General features: G+C 42.1%; 2 protein-coding genes across 6 annotated transcripts in view; one reads left to right on the top strand and one right to left on the bottom strand.

Moving 5' to 3' along the window:
* Positions 1-19587, top strand: part of ANKRD1 (ankyrin repeat domain 1) — a 49932-nt gene extending 30345 nt beyond the window's left edge. The window contains exon 9 of the mRNA XM_073596399.1: positions 19499-19587. Coding sequence (XP_073452500.1) covers positions 19499-19504 — 6 coding nt within the window. The 3' untranslated portion in view covers positions 19505-19587. The remainder of the gene's footprint in view (positions 1-19498) is intronic.
* The window catches only part of RPP30 (ribonuclease P/MRP subunit p30), a 62482-nt gene that overhangs the window by 12270 nt on the left and 26718 nt on the right, over positions 1-23494 (bottom strand). For all 5 annotated transcript variants that reach the window (XM_073596403.1, XM_073596405.1, XM_073596400.1 and 2 more), the window contains 5 exons: positions 20892-20963; positions 19904-19993; positions 19166-19282; positions 15640-15669; positions 15232-15269 (listed from right to left, as the gene is read on the bottom strand). In XM_073596403.1, coding sequence (XP_073452504.1) covers positions 15232-15269; positions 15640-15669; positions 19166-19282; positions 19904-19993; positions 20892-20963 — 347 coding nt within the window. The remainder of the gene's footprint in view (positions 1-15231; positions 15270-15639; positions 15670-19165; positions 19283-19903; positions 19994-20891; positions 20964-23494) is intronic.

The raw sequence follows: 23494 nt of genomic DNA, 5'->3' as shown, positions 1-23494 counted from the left end.
GTACGTCATTGACTTTAAGTGGTTGTACTGTTTTTTTTTTTTTTTTAGAGCCAATGGTTGGCTTTCTTGTAATAGCAACCGCTGGCTGACCAGTGAGCTGAACAAAGCCAGAATCAGCTTTTCATTGGGTCTAGGATGTAGTAATCCAGAAGCGAAGTCACAACGCCACTTCCAGTTTACTCAGCAGTCAACGGCGCCAGTTTAAAAAAAATCCAAAGTACTCGTAAATGCCGATCTTGGCATTTTAAATACTTTCTAGTCCAGAGGAGGAGTTTGGGGTCTTTTACTCCAGATAACCGCCATAAAGAGTACCTGTCACTGTCGATTACTGTCACAAGGGATGTTTACATTCCTTGTGACAGCAATAAAAGTGATCAGGAAACTTTTTTTAATGCGATACTGTAAAAATTAAAATAAATAAATTAAAAAAACTTTTATTAAAAGCGCCCCATCCCTTCGTGCTTGCGCGCCAAAGCAAATGCATACGCAAGTCGCGCCCGCAAATGTAAACAGTGTGCAAACCACACTTGAGGTATCACCGTGATCGTTAGAGCAAGAGCAATAATTCTAGGCCAAGACTTCTCTGTAACTCTAAAAATGTAACCGTCAAATTTTTTTAAAGCGTCGCCTATGGAGATTTAAGTACCGTAGATTGTCGCTATTCCACGAGCGTGCACAATTTTAAAGCGTGATATGTTAGGTATCTATTTGCTCGGCGTAACATCATCTTTCACATTATATAAAAAAATGGTTGTTTTTTTTTTTTTAATTCATTTTAAGTGTATTTTTTCCCAAAAAATTGAGTTTGAAAGCGCTGCGCAAATACAGTGTGACATAAAATATTGCAACAACCTCCATTTTATTCTCCAGGGTCTCAGCAAAAAAATTAGATTTTTTTCTACATCTTACCTGTAAAATCCTTTTCTTTGAGTACATCACGGGACACAGAGCAGCCATAATGATGACTATGTGGGTTATATGCCACCTATAGGTGAATGGACACTGGCAGATAGTCAACCCCTATATAACCTCTCCTACACAGGAAGTACAGCAGTTTTGTAGCAAAGCAATAAATACCTCAAAAAAGATGGGGGGGGAACTCTTTGTCCCATGATGTACTCCAAGAAAAGGATTTTACAGGTAAGCTGTAGGAAAAATCACATTTTCTTTAACATACATGACAGGACACAGAGCAGGCATAATAATAACTATGTGAGGTGTCCTAAAGCAATGCACTTGAGGGGAGGGAGAAACAATCACAGAAACTGCCACCTGAGAAGGACTTCTTCTGCCGCCTGAAACATACTGTGGACAAAGCAGTATCCTCCGTAGTTTTGTCATCCATCTGGTAAAATTCTGTGAATGTATGAACAAAAGACCATGTAGTGGCCTTAAAATCCCGAGCCACTGACACCTGATGACAGATGGCCCAAGATGCCCCCACACACCTGGTAGCGAGTGCTTTTACCAAAAAAAGGGGTGGGGTGACCTTGCCTTTTCAAGCCATAGGCTTGAATAATTAACTGGCGGATCAAATAAAAATAGTTAACTTGGATGCCTCCTGCCCATTCTGGGCTCTACTGGCAGCACAAACCAGGATTGTTGACCTGTACAGACAACTCAAGTAATTCTGACCACCTGAACTACCTCCAGAGTATGCAGTGATCTTACTCCTGCCAACTGAGGATCAGAAACGAATGCAAGACATTGTCTTTATTCAACTGAAAACTAGACACCACTTTAGGTAATAAAGATGGATGAGGACGTAACATCACCTTATGCTGCGAGAACAAGAACGGCTTTTTGCATGAAAGAGCCACCAACTCTGACACTCCACTGACACTCCACTTAGTGAAGTGATAGCGACCAAAGAAGCCACCTTCCGAGTTAAAAGGACTAACAGTCTCCCAATTGGTTCAAAAAGTGGCCTCTGCAAGGACAGTCAAGAGCAAATTCAAGTCCCAAGGACATAAGAGTGGCCTGACAGTTGGGACTGTCTAGGTTACACGCTGTATGAAGTATGCATCCAGGAGTAAGAAAGAACCTCTGGAAAAAAAAATGGATAGGTACGAACTTTGACCCATAACAGTACTTAAGGCCAATCTCCTCTCCCCTACTGATTGGGGAAAGAAAAAAACTCTTCCACTAACATATCTGCAGATGCCATTTCCTGGCTTCACCCCAGGCATAAAATATTTTCAAGTCCTGTAATTGAAGTTCCCTAAAGCTGGCTTCCAGGGGCTCAACAGTGAGGAAATACAGGACTGAAGACCATCAGGTCCCACTGGACTAGGAGTGTCCAAGGAGCGACCCCAGTAAGACCCGCTATATCAGTCTACCAAGCCCTCCGGGGCTAATTTGGCTAACACTATTATCAGTGTTATCACCTCCCGAATTCTTCCCAAAAGAGGTGGCAGAAGTCGAAACAGAGGGAAAGCGGCAAATATGGGAGAACTGGAACCTAAGGTGTTACCAGCGCACCTAACCCTATTGCCAGTGGAGCGCTCATCCCGGATACAACCTGTGCGAACTTGTAGAACTTGGAATTTAGTAGATCTATTAGAACCACCTACAGAATTCCCCCTGCCAATAATCTATACCTGGAATATGCACTGTTGATAGAGACAGCACTTGTACTGTCCCAGACAGAATGAGGTTCACCTCCCCGACCATGACTCCTGGTGCCGCACTGGTGGTTGATATACAGTGGGGACAGAAAGTATTCAGACCCCCTTCAATTTTTCACTCTTTGTTATATTGCAGCCATTTGCTAAAATCATTTAAAGTTCATTTTTTCCTCAATGTACACACAGCACCCCATATTGACAGAAAAACGCAGAATTGTTGACATTTTTGCAGATTTATTAAAAAAGAAAAACTGAAATATCACACGGTCCTAAGTATTCTGACCCTTTGCTGTGACACTCATATATTTAACTCATGTGCTGTCCATTTCTTCTGATCATCCTTGAGATGGTTCTACACCTTCATTTGAGCCCAGCTGTGTTTGATTATACTGATTGGACTTGATTAGGAAAGCCACACACCTGTCTATATAAGACCTTATAGCTGACAAAGCATGTCAGAGCAAATGAGAATCATGAGGTCAAAGGAACTGCCTGAAGAGCTCAGAGACAGAACTGTGGCAAGGCACAGATCTGGCCAAGGTTACAAAAAAAATCTGCTGCACTTATGGTTCCTAAGAGCACAGTGGGCTCCATAATCTTTAAATGGAAGACATTTGGGACGACCAGAGCTGGCTGTCCTCCCAAACTGAGCTATCGGGGGAGAAGAGCCTTGGTGAGAGAGGTAAAGAAGAACCCAAAGAACACTGTGGCTGAGCTCCAGAGATGCAGTCAGGATATGGAAGAAAGTTGTAGAAAGTGAACCATCACTGCAGCCCTCCACTAGTCGGGGCTTTATGGCAGAGTGGCCCGATGGAAGCCTCTCCTCAGTGCAAGACACATGAAAGCCCGAATGGAGTTTGCTAAAAAACACCTGAAAGACTCCAAGATGGTGAGAAATAAGATTCTCTGGTCTGATGAGACCAAGATAGAACTTTTTGGCCTTAATTCTAAGCGGTATGTGTGGAGAAAACCAGACACTGCTCATCACCTGTTCAATACAGTCCCAACAGTGAAGCATGGTAGTGGTGGCAGCATCATGCTGTGGGGGCATTTTTCAGCTGTAGGGACAGGACGACTGGTTGCAATCGAGGAAAAGATGATGGGAAAGATGCGGCCAAGTACAGGGATATCCTGAACGAAAACCTTCTCCAGAGTGCTCAGTACCTCAGACTGGGCCGAAGGTTTACCTTCCAACAAGACAATGACCCTAAGCACACAGCTAAAATAAGGAAGGAGTAGCTTCACAACAATTCAGTGACTGTTCTTGAATGGCCCAGCCAGAGCCCTGACTTAAACCCAATTGAGCATCTCTGGAGAGACCTAAAAACCAACGTTTACCATCCAACCTGACAGAACTGGAGAGGATCTGCAAAGAGGAATGGCAGAGGATCCCCACATCCAGGTGTGAAAAACTTGTTGCATCTTTCCCAAAAAGACTCATGGCTGTATTAGATAAAAAGGGTGCTTCTACTAAATACTGAGCAAAGGGTCTGAATACTTAGGACCATGTGATATTTCAGTTTCTTTTTTAATAAATCTGCAAAAATGTCAACAATTCTGTGTTTTTCTGTCAATATGGGGTGCTGTGTGTACATTAATGAGGAAGAAAATGAACTTAAATGATTTTAGCAAATGGCTGCAATATAATAAAGAGTGAAAAATTTAGGGGGGTCTGAATACTTGCAGAGGCATTTCCAAATTGAATCTACGAATAGTTTGTCTCATAATCCAGAGCAAGGCGTACTGGCCAAAATTTCCAAGATATTTATGGGCAGTATTCTTTCCTGTGGGAACCAAGTCCACTGAACTGTAGCCACCCTCAAACCAAGTGGAGAAACTGGCATCAGTTGTTATTATCTTTTAATTCCTGAAAGGAAGAATTCAACCTTTCTAAATTCCAAACCATCAACCTTTAGCTGTGCAACAACCCCGGAACAGAGCCCTCCGGCGATCGAGAGAGAGAGATCGAGATCGAGAGAGAGATCGAGAGAGAGATCGAGAGAGAGAGAGAGAGAGAGATCGAGAGAGAGAGAGAGAGAGAGAGAGAGAGAGAGAGAGAGAGAGAGAGAGAGAGAGAGAGAGAGAGAGAGAGAGAGATTGAGAGATTCTACCAAGACCTGGAGTAGGACTATACATAAGGAACGTGCTTTGACCTAGACACAGCTTCCTCCTGCAAAATGTATCGAAGGAAAATCTGGACCAACTGCTTCCTGAGCAAAGGTTATTGAGGTATACTGAGATTGACACCCCCTGCGTCTTTAGCAAGCCCAGCACCGGAGCTAGGAGCTTTGTGAACCTCAGAAGTTGTGGCTAGCCTGAAGGATGGTCACAAAAAAGAAAACGGATGACTTTTCACTGCAATTACAGAAATCTTGGATGAGGCTGGAAACAACCTGGCACATAAAGATGTGTGTTTACTGATGATTATGGGCCCCGCAATCTACCTCTTGCAGAGAGGTCATCACTGAACAGACCAAGCCTATCTGAAAAAGAAGGATGCCCAGCGGATGGAGAGCTTAGGATAGACCTCATGTCCCTATTCAATTTTGAAACAGCTACCATTTAATTGTTTTACAATAATGAGCCCATAACTTCTGCTCCAAGAGCCAACGTAAGGCAATGACCTGACTAAAGAAGGAGCGAACCACCTCAGAGACTGCTCTAAAATCTTATGGTTTGAGATATTCTCAAACACAGCAACCTCAGATGCCTCCCTCACTTAGGAGAAAAACCTGGGCAGTCTCCCATCCAAGTACTAACCAGGCTTGATCCGAGATCAGGTGCCACAGTGGCTCAGATAACCCTGAAGCCATTGGTCCAACAGGAGATGTGAACATTGCCAGACCACTGAACCTGAGGGCGGTGTACCTGCCTCACCCTTCTGGAGTCATTTAGCTAGTCTAACAGGTACATAATAAAGTGACTATATTAGACAAAAACTAATATGCAGTTCCACAAGGATGCAGGCCCAGACAACGTTGGTCTACAGCTATACAACCCCATAGGTATGCAAGTATGCAGGTACCCAGGTATGCAAACATGCAGGTATACATGTATTCTTGCTGTTCGTGCATTTATGTATGCAGTATAATGCAAATAAATACATATCTATACAGTTTAATGTAATAAGCACATACTGTATTTTTCGGACTATAAGACACACTTTTTCCCCCAGAAATATGGGGGAAAATGTCCCTGCGTCTTATGGTGCGAATATATTACAGGCACCGCCCCCTGCCACTGCTCGCATCGCCTCCCGCCGCCACCATCGGAAGGGAGGCAGGAGACCAGGGGACAGACTTCCAAACCCCCCATGGGTGCCGGGCGATCTTCCGGCTGGTTCCCGAGACAGAAAACAGCATTCGGCCGCTCGGGCTGCTCTGTCTTCTGTTAGGTGGAAGGGAAAACATCAGGTAAGGCTGCGTTTGTGGCAATGATCACTCAGCGTTTCCATGGCAACGGTCACTCTGCATTTCCATGGCAACGGTCACTCTGCATTTCCATGGCAACGGTCACTCTGCATTTCCATGGGCACTGGAAAATATTTTAGTACACCATTTGGTTCAGAATATTTCGTGTTTTCCTCCTTTAAATCCTAGGTGCGTCTTATGGAGCGAAAAATACGGTACAGTTCAAGTTTATGTAAACATGCATTTTTATGCTAGTAAGCATGTATTCAACATGTGTTTATGCAAGTAAGCAATCAAGTGCCTATGCATCATGTGTCTATGCATCAAGTGACCATGTATATAAGCAAACATGCAACATGTGTCTTTCCCCTTCCCGACCAGCCGCCGCAGGTTGGGTCTTCTGGGCAAAACGATGTTACCTTACATCGCTTCGTCTTTTGGCCACTAGGGGGCACGCGCTCGTCGCCAATGCGAGTGCCCGGTGGGCGCGATGACCGCCAGGCACCCGCGATCGCTCGTGACAGAACGAGAATCGGGATCTGTGTGTGTAAACACACAGATCCCGGTTCTCTCAGGGGAGAGGAGACAGATTGTGTGTTCATACTATGTATGAACATTGATCTCTGTCTCCTAGTCAGTCCCACTCCCCCCACAGTTAGAACACACACTAGAGAACACAATAAACCCCTTGATTGCCCCCTAGTGTTAACCCCTTCCCTGCCAGTGACATTTATACAGTAATCAGTGCGTTTTTATAGCACTGATCGCTGTATAAATTGTCACTGGTCCCAAAAATGTGTCAAAAGTGTCCGATGTGTCCAACGCAATATCGCAGTCCCGATAAAAATCACTAATCACCATCATTACAAGTAAAAAAAAAAAAAAAATAATAAAAATGCCAAAAATCTATCCCCTATTTTGTAGATGCTATAACTTTTGTGCAAACCAATCAATATAGGCTTATTGTGTTTTTTTTTTTAGAATACATATTGGCCTAAACTGAGGAAAAAAAATTGTTTTTGTTTTTTAAAAATTGGGATATTTATTATAGCAAAAAGTAAACGATATTGTGTTTTTTTCAAAATTGTCGGTCCTCTTTTGTTTATACCGCAAAAAATAAAAACCGTAGTGGTGATCAAATACCACCAAAAGAAAGCTCTATTTGTGGGAAAAAAAAGGACGTCAATTTTGTTTGGGTACAGCGTTGCACGACCGCGCAATTGTTAGTTAAAGCGACGCAGTGCCGTATTGCAAAAATTGGCCTGGTCATTGAGCAGCCAAATCTTCCAGGGCTGAAGTGGCTATGCAAACATGTGCCTTATGCAACTCTGCCTTTCAGCAAATATGAGCGCTTTTAGCAAGCATGAGCGCTTTTAGCAAGCTTGAGCTTTAAGCAAGCATGAGCTTTTAGCAAGCATGAGCTTAAGCCAATTTGCAATTATGCACCTGTTCAACTGCACCAGGCCCAATACTAGTTTTGCACCAAATGCACATTATTCTGGAGACACAACACTTTAAAGTGCACTGCTACCCATACAGGGGTGTATGGACTTACAGTTGTACAGGCCCCCCCCCAGATTAAGCAGCAAGTATGCAGTATATAATCATGAATTGTCTGGCCACACAGTTCACCTATAGTAAGTACTCACACGTAATTAGTATCCATGGGCTGTTATATCTCAAGAGTCCCTGTTGAACCTGCCATCCACATGGCGAATATGGCCGCCCCTCCACTTCCTACCTATATAGAAATAGGCCCATGCGCTCTCTAGTGGCTGGAGGAGAAACGGCAGCCCATACTCCTAATAAGTACACAGAGCATGTTTTTTTTTTTTGCCACTCAGCTTACTTTAAATAGTGAGACAACCATCAACTTTTCCATTCATGTACGTCTCTCTTTTCCTTCACATCACTGTGGCTAATTTTCATATCACACTATAAAATTTGGAATAAACAAGGAAGGGGTAGAAACGATACAGATCTCCCATAATGTAGCATTCTTCCTGTCTCAATATAAGGCCCTCCCTTCTTTCTCTTTACCCACCCCTGTATATAAAAAACCAAGAGAAAAGAAGGAAAAAGATAAATTAGGAAAAGGAAAAGCAAAACAAAAAAACCAACCTTTGTTATATTATCTCGATAACTCCTCTCCCTTTATAGTTTACACTATTTCATCCCCCCCCCCCATCCCCCCCCCGTCCCTTATTCCCCTGGTGTACATACTCTTCCCAAATATAACTCTACTAATACCTAATTTTCTCAGCGTAACTCCATGTTTTTTTAAACTCTCTCCAACTCTTCCATTTAACTTTCCTTCCCTCCCCCCCTTCTTCCTTGCAACCATGAAACCTCTCCATGGTATAGGTTTCTTCCACGGCATTTATCCACTCCCATATCTGTGGGGATTCTTTTTCTCTCCAATTTTTGGGTATTAGTTTTTTTGCTGCATTAATTAAATGAGGCACCAACGAGGCTTTATATTGTTTCTCACTTTCCTTAATGCCGTGGAAGAGCACCGACCATGGCTCTTTTTTCACCTCCTTTCCCGTAATTTTTTGGACCATACTCAAAATTTTTTCCCAATATTTTTGAATCTTCGGGCATTTCCACCATGTGTGTGCCATAGTACCTATTTCCCCACATCCTCTCCAGCAGTCTGCCGATGATTCTTTTCGGAATTTACTGGCCCTCTCTGGTGTTATATACCACCTCACTAAACACTTATAATTCATTTTGGTTGTTTTTACATCTATCGCCGAGCTGTGGGTAAGGTTCATAATCTTTTTTATCGTGCTAAAATCAACCAGTGTCCCCAGATCCTTTTCCCATTGTTTGATATAACTGGGCTTCTCTATTTCATCTTCATCTAGTAATAATTTATATAATTTTGATATGGTGTTTGTGTTTTCTAACGTGCATAATTTTTCCAATCCCGTCAGATCTTCTCCTGATCTTATAGGTTGTGGTAGTTTTCTAATAAACCTTTCTAACTGTGCATATCGCCATCCATTAATCACCCATGTTTCTGTATCCTGTTGCAGCTCGTGCATTGTTTTAATTTTCCCCTTTTTCATTATCTCTCTTAATTCCACCTTATCTTTCTTTATCCATTTCCCCCCTATACTTACTTTCCCCGGTGCGAAAAACTCATTATCATTTACTCTTATAAGTGGTGAGTTGTAAGTCTTATTTAACTGTTTATAAGTTCTATCCCACATCCTAATTACCACCCGTGTTAACCCATGTGTATTTTCATCTATCGTTCTGTGTTGGGGGGGGTTCCAAATAATTGCTCCTAGCTGTGCCTTACTATAAAATTTTTCCAGATTTACCCATCTTTTTTCTTGATTATCCCTTACCCATTCTATCGCTCGTGACAAGATTATTGTGTTATAGTATGTTACAATATCCGGAGCCGCCAATCCCCCATTCTTTTTTCCTTTTCTTAGTATCTTTAAAGATACCCTCGGTTTTTTATTTTTCCAGATTACATTTGTTAGTATCGTTTTTAGTTTTCTAAGGTAATATATTGGTAGATCTATAGGTAACATTTGGAATTTATAGGTAATTTTTGGAAGCAGGGTCATTTTTATGGCGTTTATCCGGCCTATCCAAGAAATTGGTCTAATTTGTATTTTTTTACCCTCTTTCCTGATTTCATCCAGTAGGGGGATGTAGTTCCCTTTGTATATTTTATCCAGAGAGTTAGCTAGTTTTACGCCCAAATATTTTATTTCTTTTTTCCATATAAATTGAAATTTCTTCCTCAAATTTTCCTCATCTGCTTTTCTTAGGTTTATGTTTAGGATTTCAGATTTTCCCATATTTATCTTAAAATTTGAAAGCTCTCCATATTGTTCTATCGTTCTAATTAATTTTGGCAGGGTACATTCTGGTTCAATTATATAGAAGAGCACGTCGTCGGCAAATGCCGATAACTTGTGCTCTTCATTGCCCACTTTTGGTCCTTTAATATCGGGGTCATTTCTTAGTGTTGCAAGGAAGGGCTCTAATGAAAGGATGAAAAGAAGTGGAGACAGGGGGCACCCTTGTCTTGTCCCTCTCCTCATTTCAAAAGTTTCTGAGAGTACCCCGTTGATCCTGATTGCTGCTCTCGGTTGTCTATACAACGTTTTTATTCTTTCCATCATCCTTGGGCCTACTCCCATTTTTTCTAGTGTTTGGAACATGAACCCCCAGTCTACTCTGTCAAACGCCTTTTCAGCGTCGCAAGACAAGAGCAGACCGGGGGCCCCGTCCTCTTTTATTTTTTGTAGAAGGAGCAGTGTTCGCACCCCATGGTCCTTCCCCTCTCTTCCAGCCACAAACCCTGTTTGGTCAGGATGGACCAATGAATTCATTAGCCCCTTCATCCTCTTTGCCAATATTTTTGCGTAGATCTTTGTATCTGTGTTTAGTAGCGATATGGGTCTGTAGCTGGAGCAGAGGGTCGTATCTTTTCCTTCCTTTGGGATCACCGTGATCAGGGCCGTCTGTGCCTCTCTGCTCAGTTTAAAGTCTTTTCCTAACCCATTCATATACTGACACATCTTCGGTATTAAGATATCCCTAAATTTTTTGTAGTAAATTGCAGTAAATCCGTCTGGCCCTGGACTTTTTCCTTGTGCTGCCTCCAATATTGCTTCCTTTACTTCTTCTTCCGAAATTGCTTCCTCCAGGGCTTCCCTATCTCTCTCCTGAATCTCGGGTATCCCCGCACTCTTTAAGAATTCCCTCATCTTTTTTTTTTCCTTTGACCTCTCTTGCTCCCCCTTATGCACTCCTGCATACAACTCTTTGTAATAGTTTCTGAATGCCTCTCCTATTTCTTTTGTTTCATAAACCATTGAGCCCTGCTTAGTCTGTATCCTGCCTATGAAATTTCGAGTTTTTTTTTCCCTTAGCATTCTGGCCAGATGTTTCCCTGTTTTATCCCCCCACTGATATCTCTCTTTCTCAATTAGAAAGTATTTTTCTTTTGTTTTCTGATCTACCAGTCTTTTCAAATCATCTCTTTTATCTACCAACTTTTGATATATTTCTTTATGGAGTCCTCTCATTTTTTTGTGTTCTTGTTCGATGTTAAATATTTCAGTCGTAAGTTTACCCATTCTGTTGTTCCTTTCTTTTTTTTTCCTGGCTCCCTCTTTTATTAGTATTCCCCTTATGTACACTTTATGGGCCTCCCACACCACTGCCCCCGAGACATCTCCAGTTTCGTTTATCCTAAAATACTGTTTGAGTTCCTCTTCCACCCTTTAGAACCACCCCCTCATCGGACAGCAGATCCTCATTTATTCTCCATAGGGGGGTTTTTCTCTGCGTTTGGGAGATTCGCAATTCCATTACTACAGGGGCGTGGTCTGACAGTGTAACGATTCCTATTTTTGCTTCAGTGGCCCTCTCTAACCACCTGTGTTCCAGTAGTATGTAATCCAGTCTGGAATACGTCCGGTGTACAGGGGAGTAAAACGTATAGTCTCTTGTTCTACCATTCAAAATTCGCCATATATCCACCAGTTGGTTCTCGTGTAATTGCTGTCTAAACCTTCTAAGCTGCCCGTTTGTCCCCTGCACACCGGACGCACTATCCATCGCTGGCTCTAGACACACGTTAAGATCCCCCATCACTATCAGACCCCCTTTCCTGAAATTTGTTAGTTTCTCCAGTGTACTTATCAGGAATTTTACTGTGTTTTTATTAGGGGCATAAATACTTGCAATAGTGCATTCCAACTCTCCTAAAGATCCCTTTAAAAAAAGGAATCTTCCTTCCGTATCCTGCATTCTTCCATCTAGTTTAAATTGTACTTCTTTTGCCATTCCTATTGCCACTCCTCTTGCTCTATTAGATATTGTATCTCCATAGTACCATGTCGGGAAATTTTTAGACCATAATCTACTGTTCGATTCATATGTCAGATGGGTTTCTTGTAATGACACTATTCCTGCTCCCTGCTCTTTCAGTTCTCTTAATAAGTTGTATCTTTTAGAGGGTGAATTCAGGCCTTTAACGTTATATGTCAAAAATTTAAGAGTTGTCATGTTTGTCCCATACCTGATAGCTACGCTTCTCTGGCTTAATTTGAGTTATATATGTTTTCTCCCTTTGCACCTTGTGTTCTCCCCCCTCCTTCCCTCCCCTCACCTCTCCCCCCCTCCCCCCAATTGGCCCCTCAGGGCCCCTAAGGTCATCCAGGATCTCCATCTGAGCCCTTTCTGAACCCCTTGATCGAAAGGTGGAGCTCCAGGTATTCAGCTTCCTCCCACTCCTTGAAATAGCTATTGGAGTGGGGTGGCCTGCCTATTCCATTCTTATCTTGACTTGATTTTCTTCTCTATTATTATCCCATCCCCCCCTCTCCCCCCCGGCTGGGGACTTAGTAAGTCCCCTAATCTTCTGGTGTCCAGCCTGGTAATTCCGGAACCTGTATGTCCAGCCTTTTACAAAATTCTTCTAATTCCTCCGGGAATCGTAATTTATCCGACCTCCCTTCCTTATATCCTTTCAGACAGGCCGGGAATCCCCATGTATATTTGATGTTTTGTGCTTTCATTAATTCCAATAGGGGTTTCAGCAATCTTCTTCTTATTAGGGTTTCTTGCGCGAGGTCTGCATAGAACTGGATTTCCACTCCCTCGACCCTAATTGGTGGTTTTCCTTTCAGTTTCTTCCAAATTTCCCATTTGTCTTCATAGAACCTGAATCTAACGATAATGTCCCTTGGTCTTTCTGTCCTTGCTTCCCTGACGTAACCCACTCGGTGTATCCTTTCTATCTTTAAACAGTCCTCCCCTTCTCTATTAATCAAGGGCCGGAAAATTGTGGTGATCAATTTCTTCAGATCTTCATCCTCTTTTTCTGGGACTGAGCGGATCCTGATGTTCTTCCGTCTATTTCTGTTCTCCTGGTCTTCCAGCTTGTATAGTAGCATCTTTTGATTTTTCTGTGTTTCTTTCACTTGCTGTCTTAAGCTTTCAATTTCTTGCTTTTGTTTTTCAGTAGTTTTTTCCGTATACTCCACTCTTTCTAATATGTGTCCCAGGTCTCCTCTCAGATTTTGGATATCCATTTTTATCGAGTTTTCCATTTTCCAGAGCAGGTCACTCATCTCTCCCTTGGTTAATGTGGAGGTCCCTATTGCTTCCCCATCGATTCCGCTTACGTCCTGGTCCCCCTCTGTTGATAGATCATCTCTAGAGTGTTCTGGGGTGTCTCCTGTTTTTTTGTCAGATCCCTTTTTTTTTTCTGTTTTGTTTTGGCTTTGTCTACCCAACTCCATACTCCTAGGGCTTGCTCCTTGTGTCATATATTGTTTTAAGGTACTGACTGTTGGTTTATCTTTTGGGGATTTGGGGGCATTCCCCCTTGTTACTTTCGTTGTGTTTTTATTCATTTTATCTCCCTTTCTTGGCCCCCTAATTCGCTTCCCCAGCCTGGTTTTCTTAATTTCCCTTCACTTCCGTGCAGGGAAGCCCTAGGACTTAAAAAGTCTATTTAGAGGGGTTTTTGCAGGTTGTGGGGTAGAAAACAGAAAAAACAGGGAGGAGGGGCAAGGGGAGGGGGAGTGGCATGGGGGTTCCACAACTTAATTAGTTAACTCTCTCCCTTCTGGCTTTCTCCCTACCAGCATCCCCCCTTCCCCTTCTCCTTTGGGGGATATATGATGTAGTGTCCTTGTTACTGTTATTACTAATTGTTCCTCTATTTGTGCCCCTTGGTTTAAATTCTAGTGTTGGGGGGTCCTACCAGGTTGCCGTCCTTTTCCAGCTCCGGCTTGTCCGCTTTGAGTTAATCCACCCCCGTTTAAGTGTGGGCTATTTTATTCTCGCACGCACTTGGTATATATAGGGGGCAACCCCACAAACAGAAAGAAACCTTTAGTAGTCCGTATGGTTGATTGCACGTCTCCCTTATTATTGCACAGACCTCCTTTCCCAGTAACAGTCAAATGTTCAAAAAATGATCAAAAAGCAATACCGACCGTTCAGAGCACCATTAAGGACACCAACCTATAGACAGTTGTATACTTATCTCCGTAATTGTTACCTTATTTTTGCTCTTCCTTGGGATATTTCTTCCCCTCTCATGGGGTAGCGATACTTACAGCCTTTTAAGGTTATTTCATTCAGCCGGGTGGGGGGGCATGCTGTAATCCCGGAAGGCCGGGGGGTGGGGGGGGTTCAGTGTCTCGCCGTGCAAAAGTCAGTCCTGAGTGCGCTGTTCCCGCTGTGTCAGATGATCTCCAGCATGTCTCCCGTTCCGTCTAATCAAGCAACGGCGGCTGCTATCTTTCCTCCTGCGGGGGGACGGTGCCTCTCATCACGCCGCCTGTATACCGGCTGTCCGCGGCTTCAGCGTCTCTGCGTCCTTCTCTGATCTCGGCGGCCAGCTGACATTCCGGAGCTCCTCCCTCCGTGACGGACGTTACGTCCTCACGTCTTCTCCTCCCATCAGTCTACCAAAACTCACCCCACAGAGCATGTTTTTAACAGCAAACTGCCCCTAGGGGCTACTGAGAGATGACCAGACAATCAGATCTCTTTTTTTTTTTTAAAGAGAAACTGCAAAAAAATGCAGACTTACCATTCCTGCTGCAGGACTCTGAGCATAACAGGAGTCCAATCTTCACCCATCATGGCGGGCTTTGTCATAAAAAGACCTTCAGGGACTGGGTCCCTTAATCTGGGGTCCACTTCCCTGGACCTGTATAGCACCCTGCAGGAAAGCACCTTGGTCAGAACAAACACTGCACATGGTTCCATTACGCAGGGTCCAGCGCCGTAAAGATGCATTACAGGCAAACCTCAAGGAATCTTCTCTCCTTCCAATGAGGCTCGGGTACCATCCATTTTGGTTGACAGCTTTTTCGAATGGATCCGAATAAAGTCTATGTTTCTAAATAGAACTGTCCAGACCTCCAAGTATGCTCCAAGAACACATGTATCACATGAGTGACCACTACCTTACAGACACTGGCAAAAAAAACTGTGTGGGGGGGTTCCAAAAAAATATGTTTGGGGGTTCCAAGTAATTTTCTAGCAAAAAATACTGATTTTATCTTATAAGCAACAAATGTCAGAAATAGGCCTGGTCTTCAAGTGGTTAATACTGCGTTAGTTTTATGGAATTTGCTGGGCACAAAACCCTTGATACTGTAATCCATTTACATTCACAGCTCTTAAAAGGATACAATGTGGCAACATCATATGGACCTCTCAATTCAAGCGGCTGCAAGTTAAAAGGAAAGTAAATAAAAACTCAAAACTAGTTTTTGAAAGCGATAAAAAGAAAAAAACATTCACTTTTTGGGAAAAGTTTATATGGCTAAGGCTCCAGAATTAACATCAGAAACTTGGCAAAATATGGGTGGAGCTCCGATTTAAATTTGACAATAGCTTGATCTACATGCACACTTATGCACACACACAATCACTAGGTTATCGCTTCGATTATGTTTTATATATTCACCACAACTGAAAAATAGGGACAAAGCAGCTAAATAATATAAAATGTAATTTCAACCCTTGTCTACTTTTGCTTAAGATGTTTCTATTGCTGGGAATTAAGAAAAAAAAAAAAAAAAGGAGGAACAACTTACCCTTTCTGCACCACTTGAAATAATAATGTTCTAAATGAAAAAAATACAAAATGATCAATGTGCAGAAAATAAAAAGCAGATTAAATCAAATCAAATCTACCACTAAGGATAAAGACGGGAACTTATGTGAGTCTTATGGAAAAGCTAAATATATTATTATATATTATTAAATGGAGGATCCATTGGAATGACTGAACACAATTCAAACATGTATATGGTTTTCCTTAGAATGGGTAGGGGTTGCTAATGTGTGACCCACTGTCTTCAACAAACCATACACTATACAAACTGACTGTACAATCTAACTGCAATCTCCTTCAGATTTACCACAAAACTATGTAAAATCAAGAGCCTACCTAAATAACCCATTAAAGTGGTTGTTAACACACTTTCACATTTTAATACTATCCGTTTTGTTTCCTAATACTGTGCCTCCTGTCTTTGTGTTTTATGTTAAAAAACCCTCCTTTACCGTATTTCATTGCGGCTCCCGGCTCTCATGTCCCTGGCTGGGTCTTCTCTCTGCCCGTCTTGCAGAAGCAGGGGACAGGGCCAAGGTTTGCCTACTGACGTCAGGGGGACGAGAGGAGGAGAGAGGAGACACGGCCGGTCACGTGACCAAAGGGAGTCCCCGTGAGATACAGCAAAGGAGGATTTTTTTTTTAATAAAACACAGAGACAGCAGGGCACAGTATTTGGAAACAAAATGGATAATATTAACCGTTTGCCGACCAGCCGTCGTCATTATACTGCGGCGTGTCGGAACGATCCCGCGAGCCGTCGTAGCTATATGTTGGCTCCTTTAAGTGGGATAGCAGGCGCACGCACACCCACTGCACTGCGGGGGTGCCGATGCGCATGGCCGATGGTCGCGATTACCGCCAGCCACGAGAGGCAGAACAGGGACGTGTGTGTAAACACACAAATCCCTGTTCTGTGAGGACAGACAGATCGTGAGTTCATAATAGCTAGGAAGCACAATCTGTCATTTCCTCTAGGTCAGTCCTCTCCCCCTACAGTTAGAAACACACAGGGAACACAGTTAACCCCTTGCTCGCCCCTAGTGTTAGCCTCATCCCTGGCAGTGACATTTATACAGTAATTAGTGCATTTTTATAGCATTGATCGCTGTATTAAATGCCAACGGTCCCAAAAATGTGTCAAAAGTGTCCGATGTGTCCGCCATAATGTCGCAGTCCCAAAAAAAAAAAAAAATAGCAGATCGTCACCATTACTAGTAAAAAAAAAAAAATCATAAAAATGCTATAAAATCTATCCCCTATTTTGTAGACGCTATAACTTTTGCGCAAACCAATCAATGTACGCTTATTGCGATTTTTATTACCAAAAATGGATGGCATTAAAGGAAGCCATCCATTGTTTACAACTGTCATGTGATCTGCTGTGATTGGTCACAGCGGTCACGTGGTTCAGGCAGCGAGCCAGTACACCGATCAGTCATCGGCTGTGTCTGGTGGATATGACGTCCACTCATAAGGAGAATGCACATAATTAATTAAAACATAAATCATTAGTGTTAGGCAGGAATTCCACTTTAAGTGTCCCAAAACACTTTTAGTCCACAAAATGACAACAAAACAGTCAGCTTTTTTATTGTAGACAATGACATCTAAAAACAGACCACAGGCCTACACTGTATCCCTGCTGTGTTGTACCATTAATGGTATATTCCGCCAGCATTGGCATACTGTGAAGTTCATCTGCAGCAGGCAGTGTCAGCATGACTACAAGAACATAACTGACTAATGTGTTTCAACTAAATACATTTGCTTTTTGGTGATTTTAAAGACCTGTTATGCAATCATGCATTTATAATTTTAGCCCCCACAAATTATATACAAGAATTAAGCAGATTTAATATTTTTCTTTAGGTCAACATTGTTTATGCTACAACACTTCAGGCGCAGTAAGACTGAGAACCAAAACTGTGGCAAGGTTATACAAGGCAGCACAGCGCAATTAAAACTGAAACATGTGCAGCGATGTATTCCTAAAGTGGTATTAAAGCGTTTGTTACCCCATTTCATATTCCTGATATGTGCCTGCTGTACCATGTACTTGCATGATAAAGTATCCTGTTCTCTTTGTATTACTGCCTTTATGTGAAATCCCTGGTGTTCCTGCTAATCCCTCTGCCTTCCTATTAAAAACGGACCACACCGTGGTTAGTTCTTTAGCTATGCTGGGAACTCCATGTGCTTTCTTCCAATAATCAGACTTGTGCTGACACACCCCTGCTGCACAGGCATTCACTGGGAAGCTCAATGTGCTGCTGCTCCCCCCCCCCCCCCCAGCTCTTATGCAGCTGAGAACAGAGGGAATGTAATCACTTAGGAAAACAAGGAGAAAAAAGTGTATTTATAATGTTTTTTTAGATCTATAGAAAAATGTTTGCCTTTCATTTCTATTTTAAACAGAATGGATTGTTTACAATCACTTTAAAAGCAAACCTGTATTATATTATATCTTACCAATTCTTAGATGTGATGGCTGCATTATTTTTCTTTTTAGGCTTTGTTTCCTTTATTTTCATCAGGTGATTTGGCCAGTAAGTCTGTTTTTCAAAAAATTAAGCTCTCCTACATGTGTATCAGTTAACTCTGCTGAGACAAAGAATTTAGCACTAACAGGGGTGTTTACAATGCCCAGCTGTAACTGCAGTGTGAGTTGGAGTTTGGCTTTAATTTGTTAGTGTATTAAAATCTTCTAGTCCATCTAACACTCCCCTCCCCCACATTAAAATGGAGTTCCAGTCATTTTTGTGTTTATTAAAAGTCAGTAGCTACAAAAAGTGCGGCTGCTGAATATTAACAAACAAACCCTCACCTGTCCTATGATCCAGTGATGCGACCGCCCAAACCCTCGGTTCTCTCCCCCGCCTCTCCCAGACGCCAGCATCACAAGTGTGGACACCCGGCTGTGACAGCTTGCAGCTTCACAGTCAAGTTAGCGCTGCGCCTCCTCAGTGGCCGGGCAATCTCCTAGCAAATGTGATGTGTCCAAGAAGATTGCAGGGAGGAAGGGAGAGAGCAGAACTTCTGCTCGAGTCGCCTAGGTGGCCTGAGTAGAAGTGGGAGCTGGGTACCTGTCAAAACTAAGTACCCCCCCCCCCAAAAAAAAAATGGCATGCCAAATGTGGCATGTAAGGGGGTGAGGAGTCCTTAAAATGGAACTTTCACTTTTGGGTGGAACAATGCTTCTGTCCAAAAGGTGTCTCTGTTACTCATTCATGTGGGGGCACTCGAATACAAGAGGTGTGGTACTGGCCTGGTTATCAGGGGAAAAAACTAATGCAGCCACCACAAGGATAGGCAAGCTGCAATATATTACATTTTTGATTTTGGGTTTGATACCACTTTAACTATCCCAATATTGTTAAAAATATGAATCAACCTTTATTGTGGGAAAATGTAACATAAAAATGTGCATCTTAGTATTCAATCCCTTAAAATTATATAAAAACAATAATACAAGGTTAAACTTGTAGCACAGCACAAATACTGACCTTTCCTTTGCAGGTCTGCATTAAATTGAGTGCATTTGAAATAGTATATCTTCTTAATGTAGAATCTTTGATGGCTGGAGTGTAAATTAGTTCAAAAAAGATGCCACGCTCGATTGCCTAGAAAGAGGAGGATAATAAAATTGTTGTATTGAATACTAATGAAACTGGAAGCTATTAAAAATCAATGGACAACCAACACAAATGTCCCTATTTTGGAAGGGATGGGACAGAATTCAACCCTTATTAGGCATCCTCTGCTGTCTAAGACCCCAGTGCATAGATTTACCCCATCCCAGAATGTATGCGATAACCAATACTTGCCTTTCTTTTCAGATATAGTCGTCACCAACCTAAGTGAATTCAACTTCCGAGAAAAAATAAAGGCGAGTAAAAGAAAAGAAAACCAAAAACCACAGAGGAAGGAGCTGACAGACGTCTGTCTTTTCAGCTGATGAACCCGACTTACATTATTTCCTTTTGCACTCACAGTGCTGAGTTTAAACAGATGATTCGCAGGAAATGAGGTAGTGAGGACACTAGAGCTCAGCATCACTCTACAAAGATTCGCACTGTCCAAACTAAAGTTGGAAAGCTCCAAGTACCCAAAATACCTATACAGCCAAATCTGTTTTCTGCTACTGAAAACAGTATGAAGTCTAAAAATGGGATATGAGCACTAATTATAAATGCATTTGATAATTTTTATAAAATCAACTTGCTCTGCCTGTAAGGACTTACAGCACTTATAGGTGGTCTTCGGAAAAAGAAGGGAGCTTTTTCTGTTACATTGATGCAGATGACATCCACGTCAATGCTTGTACAAGCAGCCTAGAAGGAAAATGAAGGTATTTAAATAATTTTGCAAAGAAAAAAGATTTCTGAATACTATTCATAACTGACATACTACTGTACTTATTTTTAATGTTTATTATGCATGCAAAAGTCACAGATATCAGTGGAAATATACAAACTTGGAAAAATTATTTTTGGTTCAGAACCAAGATTGGTAAAATAAAAATACAGATTGGCCATAACCCTGACCCCTAGCAAAAGTTTACTTACTCTTTTACAATAATTTCATGGTTGTGTTGCTGTGAAAACCATCGTCAGAATGCTTGCACTGCCTCTCAGAACATAGTTGGACCTATCGCGGCCACTGGCATATAATCGCTCATGACTGACTGTGTCCAGGGTCAATTATCGCAGGTAATCGCTCCATGAGCAATTACATTTGTGTGCCTGTGAGTAGCTGCAAGAGCTCTCAACCTACCATTGCTTCAATGGGGCTTACCCCCGCAGCTAACATCCCCATGTGAATTTATAGAGAAACCACAGCCATTTTTTTCAAGTTTTGGATATAATGCTCTTGCACCTCATGGTCAAGGACTCTATATCAAATCCCTTACAATGGGAACAACAAACAAATGGGAACAATAACCTTCTAATGGAAGCAGACAACCAATAGGAACAATCACCTTCCAATGAAAGCAGAAAAAAAAACCACAAACTTTTGTGTAGTGTATTGGAAAGAGTGAGAATGTTTGACAATTTTTTGGGCCATTTGTAATTTATTGAGGAGGTTTTTTTTTATCTCCCTCACTGTTGTGCAACAAAGAACCAATAGGAGAATCTGAACAAAAACACACAAAAAAAGAAACCAAAACATAACATAAAAAAAACAAAAAAAAAAAAAAACACACACAAGGAGATTTTCAGGATTACTTACATGAAATAACTTCTCAGTCTTGGGATACACAGCCACAATATCATAAGGTCTTGTTAATGTTGAAGTTGACCTCTGAGAAAAATACATAATGAGAAAATGCGGGATATACTTTGACTTTCAACACTGTATTGACAAAACTCCCTACCTAATATTGCATTCTTCAGTATACTGAGTGCAATTCCAATATGCTAAATTTACTAATTGCCACATCATGTTTGCAGAATATAATGAAACGTTATCGTTACCAAATTCAGTGACATTTTATTTGTCACATTGCTTTCCATCGTTATTTCAATTATCATGAGTGTATATGTGTCTTGCAGATGCTTTTTATTTATTTATTTTTTATTTTTTTGCTCTAACTCTGAAAAAATCCTAAAAACGTAAAAAAAAAAAGCTGAAAAACGTGGCTATTCTGCATTTATCAGCGTTTTTGAGCCATAGTGGGAGTATAATTTTGTTTAAAAAAAAAAGCTAAAAAAACGCTACTGTAAAAAACACTGAAAATCTAATGCTACAGCTTTCTAAAACTAATGCCTCTGGCTTTATATTTTTTAAACAGACCTGCTTTTAATGTGACTAAACCTTTTTTTTTTTTTTTTAATAATAAACATGGTATACTTAAAGAGGAGCTCCAGTCTCCCCCAAAAATATTAAAAGTCAGCAGATAAACTACTATTGCAATAGACATTTAATATAAGGACACTTACCTGTCCAGGGATACAGCGATGCCCTCACCCAAGCCGATCATCCAATCAGCTTCGGGTGCAGGCGCTGGAATCATAGGTAAGGGAAACTGGCAGTGAAGCCTTTCCGGCTTCACAGGAAGTAAAGAAAGGACTCTCTGGAGTGGCACATCCATGCGGTCCCTAAACTAGATGTATGAATGGCAACCTCAGCCTGGACTCCAACCAGACCACACCCCCAGCGCGTTTCACTCCTCCTCTCGGAGCTTAGTCATGGGGAACACATTCATAGCCAGTTTACTACCGCACTGCACTTTGTGAATGGTCCTGCAGTCTTCTGGGACCTGTGATGTGTTCCAGAAGGCTGGGGGGGGGGGGGGCTGAACTTCCACACAGATTGCTACGGGTTACGTGGGTACCTGTCAAAACCAGGAACCTGCTCCCCCCCAAAGTGCCAAATGTGGCAGTTGGGTGAGGGGGTATGCAAACAAGCAGAGTTTCCCCTTTTGGGTAATCCTTCTTTCTGGGGTGTTCCAGGCTCCAACTCTTCAGCGAGTGCCCCTATGTCCGCTTCCAATGGGGGCACTCATGCGGGCTTAAATCCAAGCCATGCTGCCTGTATAGGATTTGATTGACAGGAGCAAGTGCCTATGCTGCTAACAATCTGCCCTGTGAGGAGAGAGAGAGCGAGCCCCTGCTCCCGGGCACGCAGCTGGACGGAGATCGGGCTCAGGTTTTTTTTTGTGGGGGGGTGGGGATCCTGTGGCGCAGAGGGTTTTTACCTTAATGCAGAGAATGCATTAGTGTAAAAAAACCTTAAGCTCTTAGAATCACTTGAATGCACATCATGTTAACACCACCTGTTTGTTTTGTGGTAAAGGTAGTAGGTAGGCATGATTTTATAGCCACAGTGTATTATTAAGTAGCAATAAATGCTCAACATGTAAAAAAAAATAGGATTTTTATTACAGCTTACCTGTAAAATCCTTTTCTTGGAGTACATCATGGGACACAGAGCCTTAAATAATTACTTAAATAGGTTATAGACTACCTTCAGGTGTTGACACTGGTAAACCCAATCAAGGAAGTTTACTCTCTATAAAACCCCTCCTCCTTCCAGGAGAACATCAGTTTTTGTAGCAAAGCAATATACTTAATCCCAAAAGAGGGGCGGGACCTCTGTCCCATGATGTATTCCAAGAAAAGGATTTTACAGGTAAGCTGTAATAAAAATCCTATTTTCTTTATCGTACATCATGGGACACAGAGCCTTAAGTAATTACTTAATGGGATGTCCCATAGTAATGCTACTTGAGGGGAGGGAGAAACAACCCGCAGGGTACCCACAGACTTGAGGATTTATACTGCTGCCTGTAGCACACTGTGCCGAAGGCGATATCCTCACACCTCCTTACATCCACCTGATAAAATCTTGTGAATGTATGCACTGAAGACCAAGTTGCGGCCTTACAGATCTGAGCCATGGAGGCCTGGTGACCTACTGCCCAAGAAGCATTAACCGCCCTGGTAGAGTGCGCCTTAACTTGAAAGGGGGGAATCTCATCCCTTGGATCATCAGTTTAAATTATCACTTGTAGAATTCACTTAGCGACAGTCGATTTTGATGCTGTCTGTCCTTTCTTAGGACCCTCTGGCAGAATAAATAAGACATTAGTCTTATGAATCTGAGCAGTTGTCTAAAAATAGATTTTCACTGCTCTCACCACATTAAGACAATGTAGTGACTCTTCTTCCCTGGAACATGGTTTTGTAAAAACGATGGCAGGACAATATCTTGGTTCAGGTGAAATCTGAAACCACCTTTGATAAAAAAAGTCTGGACGAGGGCGTAACACCACTCTGTCCCCATGTCAAATCAAATATGGCCCTTTACAAGAAAGAGCAGCCAATTCCCGA

This window comes from Aquarana catesbeiana, linkage group LG08 (assembly GCF_042186555.1).
Source record: "Aquarana catesbeiana isolate 2022-GZ linkage group LG08, ASM4218655v1, whole genome shotgun sequence".
NCBI lineage: Eukaryota > Metazoa > Chordata > Amphibia > Anura > Ranidae > Aquarana > Aquarana catesbeiana.
Note: the sequence above shows the minus strand (reverse complement) of the source record. Positions and strands in the feature narration are given on the sequence as shown.